Source organism: Gossypium arboreum, chromosome 5 (genome assembly GCF_025698485.1).
Source record: "Gossypium arboreum isolate Shixiya-1 chromosome 5, ASM2569848v2, whole genome shotgun sequence".
Lineage (NCBI taxonomy): Eukaryota > Viridiplantae > Streptophyta > Magnoliopsida > Malvales > Malvaceae > Gossypium > Gossypium arboreum.
The window spans coordinates 22,459,169-22,476,779 of NC_069074.1; the positions used below are offsets into that span (position 1 = coordinate 22,459,169).

At 28.3% G+C, this 17,611-nt stretch overlaps 2 protein-coding genes across 4 annotated transcripts; one reads left to right on the plus strand and one right to left on the minus strand.

Annotated features, from left to right (window-relative positions):
• Positions 1-7,831: 7,831 nt before the first annotated feature.
• On the plus strand, positions 7,832-11,528 carry LOC108453146 (two-component response regulator ORR4-like). Of its 3 annotated transcripts, none has more exons than XM_053028017.1 (5): positions 7,832-8,309; positions 8,407-8,501; positions 10,348-10,434; positions 11,041-11,108; positions 11,203-11,528. In XM_053028017.1, exons 1-5 carry the CDS (start codon positions 8,132-8,134, stop codon positions 11,303-11,305), a joined length of 531 nt encoding a protein of 176 aa, XP_052883977.1. In that variant the 5' UTR covers positions 7,832-8,131; the 3' UTR covers positions 11,306-11,528. The 3 variants fall into 3 exon arrangements, with proteins under 3 accessions (XP_052883977.1, XP_017606576.1, XP_017606577.1); XM_017751087.2 differs by having other exon boundaries at positions 10,357-10,434; XM_017751088.2 differs by having other exon boundaries at positions 10,400-10,434.
• Positions 11,529-12,420: 892 nt separating this feature from the next.
• Positions 12,421-17,611, minus strand: LOC108453145 (protein disulfide-isomerase-like). The gene is made up of 11 exons (XM_017751086.2): positions 17,157-17,611; positions 16,362-16,392; positions 15,979-16,266; positions 15,699-15,887; positions 15,247-15,372; positions 14,838-14,975; positions 14,639-14,758; positions 14,316-14,433; positions 13,587-13,699; positions 12,811-13,008; positions 12,421-12,707 (listed from the first exon to the last, which is right to left on the minus strand). Exons 1-10 carry the CDS (start codon positions 17,330-17,332, stop codon positions 12,820-12,822), a joined length of 1,488 nt encoding a protein of 495 aa, XP_017606575.1. The 5' UTR covers positions 17,333-17,611; the 3' UTR covers positions 12,421-12,707; positions 12,811-12,819.

Genomic DNA, 17,611 nt, shown 5'->3' on the forward strand with positions numbered 1-17,611 from the left:
AAATTAGTTTAAAATTTTAAATTATTTTTACTTTAATATTAAAATGGAGGACTTTCATGGATAAAAATTATAGATTATGGGCTTATTTAGACATGGTATAATAATTGGGGCTTTTTAGTATATTGGCCAAATTTAAATATATTTGAACTTAAATCAAAATAAATTTGAGAATTAAATATTGATAAACATTTTATTTGAAAAAAATAATCTTTTCTATTTTCTAGTTTGTTCCTTATATCAATTTTTGGGATAAATATCAAAATTATACATGAACTTTGATTTTGAGCGTTTCTATACATGAAATTTTGATTGGATTCAATTTTCACAAATCACTAACAATATTATCGAATTAGCATCATTTTACATTGATATATTGCATATGCAAACAATTATATTAATTAAATATATGAAAATGATTGTATGTATTTATTTTTTTAAATATGTACAGCTGAATCAAAATCAAAGTTTCATGTATACATATGCACCATGATTCAAGTTTTATGTGTATAACTGCTGAAATTAAAATTCATACATCAAACTACATATTAGTCCAAAATTTATATACAAAATTGATATTTATCCAATTTTTCTTTTTAGGGAATCTTTTATGAAATTGAAGCATAGGAACTTTATTATTTCCTGGATGGGTTTGCTTTGAATACATTAAAATTTTGTCTTTTATTGGATGGGAGATTCAAAATTATGTGTTAACTAAGGTAGAAATTTTGACCTACAAATCATGTCTAATATTAGTAGAAAGATCTTAATGGGATTTTCTTTATTGATTTTGTCTTTAATTAACTAAACAATTGAAGATTGCTAAATGTACTCTTCTCTTTTCATTGTTGTCTAGTTTAAGCAACTTGGCATGTGGGTTTCCATTAACCTTTCATTTCTTGCAATTTCTATTTTTATTTATATTTGATGCATATAAGTTGTATAATTTGTCACCATTAGTAGCTAATTTTTTTTATTTTATTTTTTGTCATCAGTTAATTTGCGGTGGCAATTTGTAATGGCTTGAAAGCAATTTTAATCTTTGGTATTTTTATATTATGTCAATTTAGTATTGATTTTAAAAAATCTAATACTCGACATTTACATATTATGTAATTTTTGTTTTTTCGAGTTTTGTCTTTCTTTATATCCCTTTCATCTAAAAGTTATAAAATCAAATTTATCAACTAAATTTGATTGAAAATATATAAAAATAGAAACACCAAAAATTTTAAGATAATATTATTTCATCTTTTTCATTATTTTAAAATTAATATTTCATCTTTTTCATTATTTTAAAATTAACCTCAAGGTCACAAAAAAAAGGACTAAATTCCATAATGTGTAAACGTTGAGAGTTAAAATTTTTAATTAACTAAATTGACATAATTTATAATGTTAAGGGTTAAAATTATTATTATGCTAATTTTATAAGCTATAATCAATAAATACAAGATATAACTTTTGATAATTGAGTAATAGAAAAATTACTAATAAATTGGTTACTATATTATAATTTACTCAATTATTAAATGCAAAATATAATAAATAATTAATTTATTAAAAAATATAAATTTACGTTACATCATTTATATGTAATCATATATATATATATAAATATATTCAAACAACCTATTGATGCAATCGTTTTCGTACAAAACAACACCTTCCTCGAAAAAGAATTGGAAATTTCGATATATGTAAATTACTTTTGGAATTTGTTTTCTTTTCCGGTAAAACATTTTAACTTTGTTTTCTTTTACCAAAAATTTTGTTAAAGAAAATGCTTGATTGCCGCTGTCGGTTGGTATTAATGGGTTGAAAGTTAAATTAGGATTTATTTAAATTTTATTTTATATTTTTAAAGATTTGAATAAAAATATTAAGTTTAAAAATGAATTTAGATAAAAAATTAAATTTATTTAAAATATGAATTAAATTTGAATAAAAAATTGGACTTGTTTAATATATGAATCGCTTGTACTTTTAAATTTTAAGATCCAAGTTTTGTCATGCCTGATCCGTTTTCTAATTATATATTATATTGTATATTATGTGATATATATTATATAAATATTAAATCTATAATAATATATAATATTAAGATAGATATCTACTTACATGTATAAAAAGCGAATAGTTTTACACTTTTTTATATATTTTTATACAATTAATATTTAAGTGATTTAACCGTTAAATCTAAGAATATAATTATATTTATTATACATATACTCTATTATATTTATCTCAAATATTACATATATTAATATTATATATAAACTCATCCTGAGTCCTAGCTATTGATATATGAACAATGACATGGGAGGTGAAGTCAGTTGGTCCCTTGAATCACCCTAAAGAAGATAGAAAATATTTACCATACTTTTACCAATCTCAGGATTATGTTTGACAGTCATAATGTTTTTGTGAAGGATTAAATTATAAATATATATTACAATATAAAATTAAATTAATAAAAATATATAAGGGACCAACAATTAAAAAAAATCCGATCATACTGAAAATATGGGATAAAATTTACACATGAAACAAGTGCAAGATAAAATGAAGGTGCACACATTACAAGTACTCGTGATAATCAACCACTGTTTCTATATATTTATCTGTGTTTTTTTAAAACTTAGGATATGAAAATGAATCGACTCTTTCTATTTTTAGTTTGGGCATTTTATAGTTGTTTCGAGTTCCAACAAAAAGTTTCCATTTCAAAAAGAAATTTCAACACGAAAATATAAAATGAGAAGTTTGATTGCTAGTTTTTATACTACGCTTTAATATTCTAATTTGGTATTATTTTAAAATAATTTTATTAATTTTATTTTATATATTTTTAGTCTTAAAATTTCATTCCCTATCTCTAATTTCGAGTAATTTAAAAGATTTAGGAGTGGTTAAGCTCAATGGTGGAGCTTAGTATAGACCCATCAACCCTAAAATGGTAAATTTTTAATTTAGGTTTTTATAATTTATAAAACTTTAAATTAGTAATAGTAAATTTACATTTTGCCCTCAAAAATGATAAAAATTTGATTTAACCCTTTAAAATTTATAAAAATATAGACTATTAAAATGATAAAATTACATTTTACTATCATAAAAATATACAATTTAATTTCGTCCCAAAAATTTTCGACTCCACCATTAATTAGGCTTTACAAATTTATGTCGTCCAAGTGATTTATTGCTCTAAATAGAAAATAAGATAAAGTACAAAAATAGTCACTTTTGTTTTCTTCAGATTACATTTTAGTCATTTATGTTTGAAATGTTACATTTTAGTCACTTACATTATCATTTTGTTATGAAGTAGTCACTTTACCGTTAAGCTCCGTTACCTCCCTAACGACTGTTCTATGTGGTAGTTCAAATGGTTTTAAATGCCAATTTGGATGTCCTACGTGGCATTCCAAATTAAATTTATTTAATTAAAAACCTATTTTCATCTCAGCAACTGGATATCTAAGTTGGCATTTAAAACCATTTGAATTGCCACGTAGGACTATCATTAGAGAGGTAACGAAGTTTAACGGTACAGTGACCACTTTGTAACAAAACGATAACGTAAGTGACTAAAACGTAACCTTTCAAACATAAGTGGTTAAAATGTAATCTGAGACAAACAAAAGTGATTATTTTTATAGTTTACTCTAAAAAATATCAAAATTATTGCCAAAACTTGGTTTAAATGGCTAATTTAAGCTAGTAATTTTTTGGGTGCTTAAACCATGTTTATAGTACTTATGATGGTGAAAGAATACCTAATCATCAATAGTTTTCTATAATTACTTCTTTTAATGGATCAATGGAATCGTTTTTCCTTTTTACATGTATAGTTTTACATCTTTTATTTAAAAAAATAAAAATTAAAGCAAATCGTTTTATTTTTAAATAAAACTAGAAATTTCTTTTAAATAAATATTTACCGGTAAATATTTTTGAAAAAAAACCTTTAAAAATATAAAAAGTTGACAGATTTATGATAACATTTTATTATAACAATTAAGTTTGTTGTAGAACTAACTTTTTTATATTTTATTTTATTTTTATAACAACTTTTATAAATAACAACAACAACGGTAAGATATGAAGTATACATTTTACTAAATTAATTCTCTATAACAATTTTTCTCTCAAATTCGATAAAATCAATTTTATTCCTAAATAAAAAAATAAAATATTTTAGTTAAGATATTATTTTACATAAAATTTATTAATCATATATTATTAAATAAAATAATATTTAATAAATGGATTTAATTTTCTAAAATTTATTAAAGACGTGATCTAAATCTCATTAATTAATAACAATATTAATATATTATAGTATTTCAATTTGTAAAATAAAAAAATTTAAATGTGAATTAAATCTCAAATATTATTATATATGTGTATAACAGTTAACAACCATCTCTTTTAAAACATTTAAAATTTTGACAAATAAATGAAAGAATCAAAAGATGTTATTATTTAATTTTAATACTTTATATTGATTTTTTTCTATCATAGATTGACAATGTAATAAATGAAACAAAAGTTTTCTACATCATTAATAAGTCATAAAGTGTTCTATGTAAAAAAGAAGTCAAAGATATTCATGGGTTAAGTCATATCTTGATTTTAAAAATGTTGATTAAAAGTTAAAATTTCAGATCAATAAATATTGGCTTTGTAGGTACGAATTTTGGAGAGAACATTATCAGAAAAGACAGTCACGAACCCTAAATATGAACAATAAAATGAACATAAATAATACTAAAAAAGTCAAAATTTTCTACTTATAAATAATTTTCTATTAATATATTTTATAATAAAATTTAAATTAAAAATTAAAAATATTTAATTTGAACTTAGATAAGTAAGATGGGTTCAAAGTGAGTCAGACAAGTCTTCCATATTGTTTAGTTTTTTATCATTTATTTAGGATTTTTAAAATATTTTGTTGATGTAGTAACATGAAATGAGAGGAAGGTGATTAAAGAAATCATAACCACTCATCAATCCATAAATAGAAAGATGATATATTTCAACGCACTTGAACTTACGCCCTTCTGCATTGATAATAATATTCATATCAATCAATTAAAATTTAATTATAATTTTTCTCTTAAATTTGGAAAAGACATAAATTGCATTTTATGGTAAAAGACAGGAAATCAAGATTTTGATGAAGTAAAAATAAATACCCGTGATAAGTTGAGGATGGACCAACAACTTTTTGATGCGTTTTATTTATTTTATGTCTTTAAATTAAATTGAAATTGGTTACATATTTCAATCTTTAACTGTTATACCTCGAAAATATTAGACTAAAATCAGAGGTCACATCCCACAATCTGTTAATTCAAACAAATTCATCCAACCATGCTTTAACCCTCAAACCAACTTTCTTCTATTTACTTTTTTTTTAAGTCATATTTAACTTCTTCTTTTTTTTTAAATATACAAATTAATCTGTATTTTTTTTCGATATTCTTATTTTCTTTAAAGAATTTATAAATATAATTATAAGTGCTAACAACCTCTTAGCTGCATGATAAGATTATTATACTGTGAGGCGTGAGAGTTAGGACTTAATTTGATATTTGAAGTAACTACATCTTTGTCCTCAATTATAATAAAAAAAAAAAACAATTATAAGCCTAAAATCAAAATATAAATTAAAATAAATTCAGATGCATTTCAACATAAACATGTTTCCAAAGGCCTGCCCAAAATTTGAAAGGGTTTGAATAAGAAATTAAGGCTCTGTTTGTTTGCCAGTAAAATATTTTCTGAAAAATTATTTACTTTTCTGGTGTTCGGATGAATCTATGTAAAATATTTTCAGGAAATCTATCAAACAGAAAATATTTTACATAGATTCATCCAAACACCGAAAAAGTAAATCATTTTAAGAATATATTTCATAAAAGCTGTTTTAAATTAAACAAATATATATTTAAGAATTTATTATATTTTCATTGTTTATCTGAGTTTATTATTATATATGTATTAATAAATTTATATTTTAAATTGTTTTTACATATATTGCAATGATTTATTTATGGGTAAACTAGATTTTAAGTGCCAACTAAATTTTAAGTATATTTGTTAATACATACTTCATCCAGCTAAATTATGCCTGTTTATTTCTTTCTCTCTTTTTTTATAATGTCAATTGATTTTTCTAGCTTAATAATTTTTTAGACAAAAACTGCAACCAAAATTTGAAATTAATTACCAAATAATATAAGCAATTTCGTGCTAGAAAAATCAGAATCTTTTGTCTTGTAACAATTATTTTCACTCAATTGGCATTGTAAAAAGGAGAGAAAGAACTTTACAAATAATACAATTTTCACTCAAATGCATAATTTAATCAGATAAAGTATGTATTAACAAAATATGGTGTGAGTGGAGGAAGACTTTCCGAAAAATGTCTTACCGATTAAAAATCTGTAAGACATATTCCCTAAAATCCCTTCTCATTTTCCCGTGTTTCTAAAAACATTTTACCAATGTAAGTTATTTTAAGGCAAACAAACACTGGAAAACCAGGAAAACAATTTTCAAAAAATATTTTCCTGGTAAACAAATGGACCCTAAGTCCGAAAAATGAGTTTAGGCAAAAAAAATAGGTCTATTTAAAATATGGACTAGGCTTGGACTTGAACATTTAAGGCTTCAGGCTAGTCTGGTTCGTTTTTTAGTTTATAATACCTTATATTATGTAATTTATAATATATTAAAAAGATAAATATACACTAAATCTATAATACTACTTTAATTAAACATTAAAATAATGTTAAGATGACTATATAAAAAAATATTTTTTACAAAAATTAAAAATAATATGGACGGACTTAAAATGGGTTTTGGTTAATCTTTTAAAAGTATAGGTGAACTTAGACAAAATTTTAGACCTATATTTTGAGTCGACCCAATTAATAAATACCTCTAATCGTGTATATAAAATTTAAAATAATTTAAGAAAGAACTCACATATAATATTTACATTACACATAATCAAATCTAAAAACTCAAAACCTCGATCTTGACTTAATTAACTAATCTATGTTTTTTAATATATAAATAAAGAAAGAGTGGTAATTATAAAATAATGTAACTTCTTTTATATAGAATTCAAAGTGTTTGAATTGGAAGGGCAGATAATTAGTAAAAAATAAGAGAGACCTCCCATATGATATCATGACCAAACGGCAACAAAGATCTTGGCCGGATTTTCCTTTGGAAATCCAAAGCAAAATAAAAGATAAAATGAGAAAATGACTGAAACAGAAACAGATATGCACTAACACATGTTATACAGAATCTATGGAGAGATCGCATTTTGTTTCAATTTCTATTTTTTATTTTTATTTCTTAAATTACACCCTCATCTCTCTATTATTTAAAATATTTCATAATATTTATATTTCTGTAATTGGATAATCTATATTTTTTCATTCATCAACTTAACAATTCGATACAATTTTTTTTATTTTTATATTAATTTTATTCGATACACTTGAGATTTACCAAATATTTAATGTTGAAATTAACAGGTAGAAACAAATCATAATTATATTGCAGATAACATGACTCTTTCATAGTATTAATAATCAAATACAAAATTTTAAATAGTAATGATTTTTATTTATTAACTCTAGCAAATATGCTTCTAATATAGATATATATAAATTTTTTAATAATTTTATTATAAATTTTAATTATATTTAATTTTTTACGTAATATTTAAAATTTTCTATAACTCCTCCTCGGTTCATAAATAAAAAATAAACATTTGAATTCATGTTAATCCGTATATATAATAAAATAAAATTAAGTGTTGTGGTTTCTGTTAGCGGCAAAATACGTATAGATGGGGTTCTAAGATTTTCTCTCTCTCTCACACACACTCTTTATTCATCCATTCATTCAGATTACACCGAAAGCAGCATTTAAATTCTCCCCTTATTTATCCTTCTTCCCTTTCTTCTTCTTTTCTTCCTCGAAGAAAAAAAGGAGAGAGTTTCTCATTTAAATTTTGACGAGTTTCGGGATCAGGTGGATCGGCCTAGGAATAATTAGCGAACTATATATATAATCAATTACAAGCTTTGATTTAACATTAATGGAGTTGATGAAATCAGAGAATATCGTTCAAGACAGGCAACCTCAACCTCAAGAAGAAGAAGAAATCATGCAGCAAGAGGAAGAAGAAGAACAGCGGTTTCATGTATTGGCAGTTGATGACAGTGTGATTGACAGGAAATTATTGGAGAAGCTCCTCAAAGCTTCTTCATACCAAGGTATAACCTCAGCCTTTTTGTTAATTAATTAAGCTTAACAAATAATAAGATGGGGGTGTTTTTTTTTTTTTGAAATGAAAGTTGGATAAAATTGCAGTGACGTGTGTGGAGTCTGGGGAAAAAGCGTTGGAATATCTGGGTTTGCTTCATCACTCATCTCCTGCTTCTTCTTCTTCCCAACATCATCATCAGGTCTCTATCATAACCCTTTTTTATGCTAAATTAATTATTAAAAGAATACCGCGACTCAATCTTACACCATTTAGAGATAGTGAACTTCAATATATTTAAATACAAAATATTCTCTGCTTTAAAAAGATTTAAAAATGGGGTTTTTCTTGTTTTAATTTTTTTTTTATATTTTTGAAGTATTTTTTATATTAAAAAACGGCCAGGGGCCGGGGATTAAATTTGAAATTAGGTTATTTAACATAAATCATTTGTTATTGTATCAAATTTATATAATATCTTTATTTTTAAATATATATAATCAATCATAATTAATTGTATCTTATAACAACCTGTAACTCCTCCAAACTTTTAAATTGGAGGATAATATGCTTCAATGCATTCAAACTCATGTCCTTCTGTATTAGCGACAATATCGATGCCAATCGATTTAAGACTCAATCGATAATGTATATTTATTTTTCAAAGTGATAGAAGAGAGGATAACCAAAAAAAAAAAAGTACTTAACCACTATATTGAAAAAGGGTTTTTTTCCCTAGCAACCATAGTAGATTATTTGATAATATAATTAAAATTAGGGTAAATTACACCAACAATTACTCAACTTTGATGTAGTTGACAAAATAATCACTCTGATTTTAATTCAGTTATTCAAAAAATAACAAATTAATATTTTTAACCACTTTCCATCACAAAGGTAAGGGAAAAGTGACATGGCATTTAACGGAGTAGTTAGAGTGCTTGCTATCATTTAAATAGCCCCAAATTAAGAACCCTAACTGGGCAGTAAAAGAAGAGGAGAAGAAGAAGAAATAGAGACGTCGTCCTTTTTCTTTCACGCTACTCCATTTTATTTAACAGTTCTCCAAAACCCATTCACGTAAATCAAGTTTTTTCTCTTCTTCTGTCCATTCAACCAACCATAGAGATTTGAACAAAAAACCTATTCAACTAGCCACAAGAGATTTGGGATTTCTATGGGACAATTTTGAAAGCATTTCTAAGAGAGCTCATCAAATATGAAACAATTATTGATTGATGTCGAAGAAATTGGAAATTAGGGTTTGAGATTTGAGATTTTTGAAGGTGAAGACATTTCTTTTAACCTTAAAATTTTGAAGATGAACCCTTTTTTAAACCTCAACTAATTGTTATGGCTGCCACACTTCTTCTTCCTACATCTCTGACCTTATTCTTCTTTTAATTAAATATCCGTCACTTTCTACGTTCTTCTTTCTATATTTGAAAATAGTTGTATGTTGTAACTTCACTTTTAACCATCAAAGATTTTAGATGGTGGAGGAAGCAATTAACCCTCTCCCTCTCCAATTTTTTCAAAGTTTTGCTTTAGGTTTCGGTTTTTATATAAATGAAAAAGAAATTAGATTGTTAGTTTCTTGAGGGAAATGAGAAAAATTGCAAGAAGAGGAGGAAGAATAAAAGAACACAAAAGTGGCATATAGAGCAGAGGCAATAGTAGCAACTATGGTAGTGGCAAGGGTCAACAACCTTAAAAATGCCATAGGTTTTGTTTGGCAAATTTTACTTTTGTTGATTAGTTGAAGAAGAAGAAGAGGTGAAGAAGAAGACCCTTCAATTCCTCATGTCCAACTCATGTCCAACGTGACAAGTAATTGGCCACGTTAGTTGTTATGTTAAACCTATAACGAAAAATGTTAATGACTAATTGATTTGTTATTTTTTAATAACTTAGCGACTGATTTATTATTTTTCGAAAATTAAATAACTTAATTTAAATCAAAATTACTATTTTGTCAAATGCATCACTCTTAAAATTACTTATTAGTTTTGATATATATTTTTCTGAAATTTATTGTGCTATTGGAGGAAACACAGGGACATAAAGTCAACTTAATAATGACAGACTTTTCTATGCCAGGAACGAGCGGCTATGATTTACTCAAACGTATCAAGGTCAACTCAATCCCCCTTAATGATGTTACTATATAATGATCACTTTCTATATTTATTTTTCATTTATAAATATTGGAACTTGGGTGCTCTCTCATGTTTTAGAAAATCAGATCAAAAATCAAAATCCACGGGTTTTTTTTTTTCCGAATCTTTAATTTAATCGATCGTGTCCTGTTTATCTAAATATCATTTTAAATAATTTTAATGGTAAAAATACTTTAAATGTATACTTGTTTTATTTTTATTTTTATTTTTATATAATAAACTACTTAAATTTAAATTATTTTTAAAGAAGGTGAATACTCAAATATTCGACCAATAGGTTACAATTTGAATTCACTTTTATTATATTATTATAATTCTAAAAGGTTATGGATTAAGAATTTATCACATCTAAATTTTTTGAAAATTGATTTTTATTTAAAAAATATTGATTGAATCTATTGTAATTGGAATAGTAATATCTAATGGTCGAGGTTTTTAGACCAATCACCAGATCCAAAACAAAAAACTGAATTAAAGAGTCAAAATTTCTAAGATTACTATATATTTTTCAAATTCATAATTTCAAGGTGATAATAACTTAGTATTTACTTACAACTGTAGGGATCTTCTTGGAAAGACGTACCGGTGGTGGTGATGTCATCAGAGAATGTACCTTCAAGAATAAGCATGTAAGTTCATGATGATCATGTTCATCTCTTTTTTTTTAAGAGAAAAAAAAGAGGTAAAAAAATGGAATTAATTAAAGAAAGAAAATGAAAGCAGGTGCCTAGAAGGAGGAGCAGAAGAATTCATGTTAAAGCCTCTTCAATTATCAGACCTACACAAAATTCAAGCTCACCTTCTCAAATCCCTTCCTCACTCTTAGCTCTACTACGTACCATCATTACTTTTAGCAAGAGATACTACCCTAATATTTTATCTTCTCACGTTAAACCCTAAACAAATGAAACGACCAGCACTACTAGCATGAAAATTAGTGTATAAAGTATTCTGTTACATATATTAGGAGCACTGCTTACTTGGTTAATGCTATTGTGCTAATCTAAAATTTTCTGGAATATTTATTTTCATTAATCTGTGTAATTAAATATCTGTATTCAAATATTAAGATTTTTATATAAATAGCTATATACTAATAATGTATACGTAATTAGTCGAGTATTTTCGATAACATGAAAACCATACTTTCTTCATATTTGGTAATTAATATCTCTAAATTAAAACTTATAAATATAACAATCTGTATATTTACAGAGAGTTTGTATTATTTTATTATGTTATAACCAATATTATACATTTATATGAATGTTGATAATGATAATTCATGTATTTACGTCACGATTCATATTTTATTTTTCGGATTATACCTAGTTGTTTCAGTAATCTTTCTTATGTTGGAAACTTTAAAAAACCTTAAAAACGTTTCGATTAAAATCTCAACTACGATTATCATCCAAGTCCCAAGTCCCAAGTCCCAAGTCCCAAGTCCGAGGGAATGTCAACATCTGAAGACATATTTTGCTTGCTGGCTGAGGTTGGGTTTGGGTTCCTACAGGTGGGCCTGAAGATAGATACATTATAATCACCATTTTTCATGTTTGCTGAATTTATAATCTACACGGTAAGACCAATTTCAGGGTTCCGGTTTTAAATTAAACTGTTCAGGGGAGGAAAAGGAAGAGAGACTTAGGTTTGTTTTACTTGCTCCAACTTTTTTTCCCCTAAGTAACTGTATTCACTTGTGCAATAAGCATACATATATCCAACACTATACCCCTGATGAATATATGTATATTTCGGAGTTACATAGACCTTGGCTCTTCAAAATCTTGACTGGAAAGAAAGCGTCTATCAGACAAACAGCTATTCCCTAGGCAACTTAAATTAGCTTCCTAACCAACTATTTCCACACTTAAAAACCCATTAAAGCAAAGCAACAGCGACTGAACATTAGGAAAAGAAAGGGGGGACAAAGGAGAATAAATGCAAAGCATCCTCTCTATATTTAACTTGCTCGGAAGTTTCCTGCCGACGAGGTAACTGTCACAACTAACGGTATACTGAAAACTACAATGAATTACAACACGAAAAGTCCAAAAAACACGTCTGCATTATTTCATAGATTTTTTTAATATTAAAAGAGATTCATTGAACTAAAGGGAAGGAGGTGAGGGAAGAAGTTCCACCATCTTTCAGTTGATACCAGTTTCTGTATAAAACTGCAAATGCACATACCAAATATGTGGTATAGTTATGTTGTTGAGCTCCTACAAAGAAAAAAACAGATTAAATAATTTCAGCATATTTGAGTGCTAAAATAAGATTATACTATTAGATTAAAAAGGACAGCAGTACTTGTAAGAAACCTACCCTGCCTGTTCAGAGCTCATCCTTTGCCGACTCTTGTTGGGCTGTTTTATCCCTGTTCTTTTCAATGAAGTTGATAATGTCTTCCTTGGTCCTATTGCCCTCATAAGGAGTTATGTTTCCACTAGTTGATCTAAAGTAAATGGTTGGGTAACCTCTAACATCAAAGTTCTCACCCACAATATCATTTGCAGTGGCATCCTACAAAGAATAATGGAGAAGCCTATAGGTCAAATAATCTTCCCAAAAGGTAATAGGTAATTTGAACATTTTGTTACTTGGATTTAGGAGGTGTGTATGTTGGACATATGTCCACCATTGGTTTGTTTATTTTTTTTCCAGTATTTTTTTTTTCTATATAATTGGAAGGTCCCTAAAGGGTTGTATCCATCTACAGATATGCACAAACATAGGTACTTCAATAAAAATGAGGAGCCACAGCAACATAAATTTAACATACACGATGTCAACAGAACTAATAGGAGATGCGGGTCCCTGCAACAATTAATATCTCTAAAGTACCATTCTATCTATTGAAAAAGAAATATTCCTAATAATCTGTCAAAAATCAGTGGAAATGCTGCCACCAACTAAAGGAAAAAAAAAAATTCATCCTGGTGTTCTCGGAGACAATTCTACCAACAATAGTCCACTAAAACCTTTCGTTTTAAAGCAGTTTCTAGCATTATTGCTAAAAACTTCATCGGACCAAAACATAGAAAATATTCAATATGCAATACGCTCACCTATTAAAACCAACAAAGCTTATAGAAACTTACAAGTTTTGCAATCAAAACATTATCATCTTTTTCATAATGAACAGCAACTTCATCCAAGATTGGGGCCAATTTCTTGCAATGTCCACACCAAGGGGCATAAAACTCAAGCAGAACTGCAGAAAGAAAATCTTAATATCATTTTATCATGGATGGTGATTTCAGAAAATCTTGATCTCACTCCAACAGCTGCAAATTGCTTGAAAGCTCTATCAAATTCTTTTGAAATTTGAAACATAATTCAAGTCCCTAACTTAAAGACCTGCAAAATATTTGACTAGATGGCTCCTCGAAAAAAAGACTAAGCCATCAACTTCTAATAAATTAAAATTTTAGCTTCACACAACTATCTCTTATCTTCGCACCAACATGAAGTAACCCATCTACTCATCATGTTCTGAGACCATTTTTATTTTGGAAAAAGAAGGAAAGCAAGAGACCTTGTACTAAATATTCTTCCAGACAGTTCATTACAAGGATTTGCTGATTCTAGAGGTACCAACAGATTTTCAATAGAAGGGGTACACTGACTATTGGACTGTGAAGAAGCTATACACAAATATGAACTCATTCCAAATTCAAGATTCAACACTGTCAGATAAAAACAATGCCTGCAATTCTAAGCATCCATCATGCCCTCTACATGATAAAACCTTCTAATGCCAAGCCTAACAAAAAGAAAAAAACATAGGCAAGTAAACCATGACTAAATGGTAAAGGGGGAAAACACACCATTTTTGCCTGATTTGAAAACCATGTCTTCAAGGGTGTCAGCAACCACCACTTTTACAGGTTCCTTATTCTCCTCGGGAATAGGTTCAGACTTGAGATATGGTGGAACTTTTCCTTCCTGCAGAAGAGTACTTTAGGCAAACAGCAAATAGAGGACAAACCGCAAATATCTCTTTAACTCACAGCTACATCTCCTATCAATAACTCATAACCTTAACCAGTGCAAGTTACAGAAAGTTGCAATTATACCAAAATTTTGATTAAAAAAGTATTAAGGTTTATCATATTTCAAACCGGTACATTAAATCTAGTGAATTAATTACCTTGTAATCCTTCACAAAAGGTGCAATGTCATTAGCCTGCAAATTTGGTTTCAAATACTTCTTCCCATCATTATTCTGAATGATGATTAGGGGTACTTGGCTTTCTTGAACTCCAAAATACTGCTTTCCAACCAAAAAAAGAATTAGACTACTGTGGCAAATGCAATAAGCATACTACCATATTTGAGTAGATACTAACCTGGATGGCAGCTTGACTAGCCTCAAGATCACCCAAAAGGAAACCAATTCCCTGTCCTTTGAATTGCTCAGCAACTTCACGATATTTTGAAGTTAAAGAATCAATACCTTCAACACTCAAGTTTGCAAACAACATAGCCTAACAGATTCAGAAGTTCTATTAGTAGATGAACTTAAAGGATGTACTGAACAAGTTATGACAATCAAACCAAAATGATATAGAAGGAAGAGCAAGCTGATAAAGAACTCAATATCACAGTCCAAAGTGCATGACGAAAGTAGAAAACATGAAAAAAATAAGAATTCCAATACAACGCTTGTTATCAAACAAATGCCAGCCACACTGTCTTCCTTCACTGTGTATAAGGACTAGGTGATAAAGGAATGAAATTCCGGATGTGTAAATTTACCTTAGCATTGGGACTGTTATAGAACTTGATAACAAATTGGTGATTGCTTGGGTCCTTGTTAAAGTGGGTAACAAGAGGCATGCTAGATTCTGCAACAAACTTCTCTAGAGCTTCCACATTAAAGTCCTGAAAGAAAAATGCTTTTGTAAAAGCAAATTGCAAAGAGTGCAAAGGTAGCTAACAACAGTAAGGAATTTGTATATCAATGATGATCTAGAATATAGTTGATGCTCCAAATAGATTTGGCAATTTGTGTCTTCATGTCAAGTTCATGTACTCTACGTCAATATTATGTTTGCGGATCATATACTTACATAGATTTTGATCACTTAACAATTTGTGCTGTATAGATTTTGACACGGTCTTATTTTTGTGTAATGTCCTGTTTTAGTTATTCTCCCCATGTTATGTAATTGTATTGTCCAAACTTTCTAGGTCTAGCTCAAGATTACCTTGAAGTCAACAAAGAGTTCATCAAAAGGCTTGAAAAGTCTGACCACAGGGCCGGTCACTGACGATTCACCACGGGGAAGGTGCTTAGCATCCAAAGTATGACCAAATTCATAATCAGAACGCAATTTCTCAGCAAGTGCCATATAACTCTCAAACTCTTCGCCAGAGAATTTTGGGAACACCCCAACCTGGAATTAGAACATATATCTACATATCAGCTAAACTTCGTCACCAAAAACCAATGGAAACAGAAGAGAAAACAATTCTAAGAGAGCTTACAACTACTATCTTCTTGCCATCAATAAGATTACTGGCATCTTCTGCTGACTTTAGTTCAGCAGAAGCAGGACCACTTTGTTTCTTCAAATACTCCACAATACCATCAGCTTCACGTGGACCTTTGTATTCCTGAACATTCTTTCCTCCATTTCTCAAAATTTTAAGTGTAGGGTAACCCCTGACTTCATATTCATTTGCTAGATATTTGTTTGCTTCCTCATTGGCGTCAACTTTGGCAAGAATGACTGGAGGGTCGTGTTTACTCAATATAGATGCTGCTTTCTCATACTACACCGCAAACAAAAAGGCTTATTGTTATTAGCCAACTAAGAAAATTATCAACAAAATTTGACTAATTTGGGGAAATTTTTTTTTTTTTTTACCTCTGGAGCAAGATTCTTACAGTGCCCACACCTGAAGTAGAGAAAAAAGAATTTAGTGCCAAGAAGAAAGACAAGATTAACAAGGCATGTTAAGAAAATGAAACAAAATAAGTTAAATCTCTCCAGAACGAAGACTCATGTTTGCATTGTTTAGATAAATTATTTTAAGTATCCAAAAAATCATATTTCAGCAAGCCAAAATGATCTACATGTAGACCATTCTTGCAAGATTTATTTACTATGAAATTTCGTGTTATCACAACATAATACGACACATTGCACCTTACATTTTAATTTTAGAAAAAAGGTCAAACTTAACTACTTACCAGATCGAAACCAATACTTAATAACAAGAAAAGACGAGGATTCTTCACAATAACCTCAATTAGCGAAAACATTATATCATTTCTTGTGAGAATATCTCTGCTTCCAAAAGCAAATGATTCCTTCGAGAACTCGATAAGTAATCAATTAACCGATCATTTCAAGATAAGCAATCAATTTTCGTATTAATAGCTAACTTCAATCAAGCACTCCTACAATCGGTCACTAATCTCAAATCTACTCGAATTGAAAACTTCTCAAGAAAAATAAGATCGGGTAATAAACTGTAAAATGCACTAAAAAACTTTCAAAAAGCAACTATCACGAATTTAGACTCCCTATTTTCTAAATCAACAACTAAACTCATAGCATGCACTTGAAGCCTCTGTTATTTTCAGGAAACTAAGATCCAAAAAAATAAGAAGAAGAAAAATTAGCCGAAAAATGAAAAAAAAAATATGAAAGGCTTACCAAGGAGCGTAAAACTCGACGACGATAAATTTGTGCTTACTAACAGTGTCGGTGAAGTTGGAATGATCCAAAGTCAAAACAAAGTCCTTCGTTTCACTGCTCTGTTCAGCTGAGATCACCATTACAGAGCATAAGAATGCGGACAAAGCAAACCAAACTGAAACACTTCTCGCCATTACCGATGCTCTCTCTCTCCTCAAATTTTTGCTATCTGTCTTTCTTTCAGTGACTAGATTTATAGGGTTTTAATGGAATGACATCAAAGACTTTGGAAACCGAAGGAAGACAAAAACATCGTATTGATAGTTTGGTACGTCACGCTCTGGAGTACGCGGTGATGAGAATGAGGCTTAAAAACCCAATTTACATTTGATTCTATTATTTTCTTTTTATTTTAATAAATCTAAAACTACATAAAGTTTAATTTTGTATTAAATTTTATAAATTTGTGTTAC

Coding starts and splice junctions, on each gene's coding strand:
- LOC108453146 (XM_053028017.1), top strand. CDS start 8,132: ATGGAGTTGATGAAATCAGAGAATATCGTTCAAGACAGGCAACCTCAA. Junction 8,310..8,406: donor CAAAGCTTCTTCATACCAAG/GTATAACCTCAG, acceptor ATAAAATTGCAG/TGACGTGTGTGGAGTCTGGG. Junction 11,109..11,202: donor GTACCTTCAAGAATAAGCAT/GTAAGTTCATGA, acceptor AAATGAAAGCAG/GTGCCTAGAAGGAGGAGCAG.
- LOC108453145 (XM_017751086.2), bottom strand. CDS start 17,332: ATGGCGAGAAGTGTTTCAGTTTGGTTTGCTTTGTCCGCATTCTTATGC. Junction 15,888..15,978: donor ATGGCAAGAAGATAGTAGTT/GTAAGCTCTCTT, acceptor TTCTAATTCCAG/GTTGGGGTGTTCCCAAAATT. Junction 15,373..15,698: donor AACTCTTTGTTGACTTCAAG/GTAATCTTGAGC, acceptor TTTTTCTTTCAG/GACTTTAATGTGGAAGCTCT.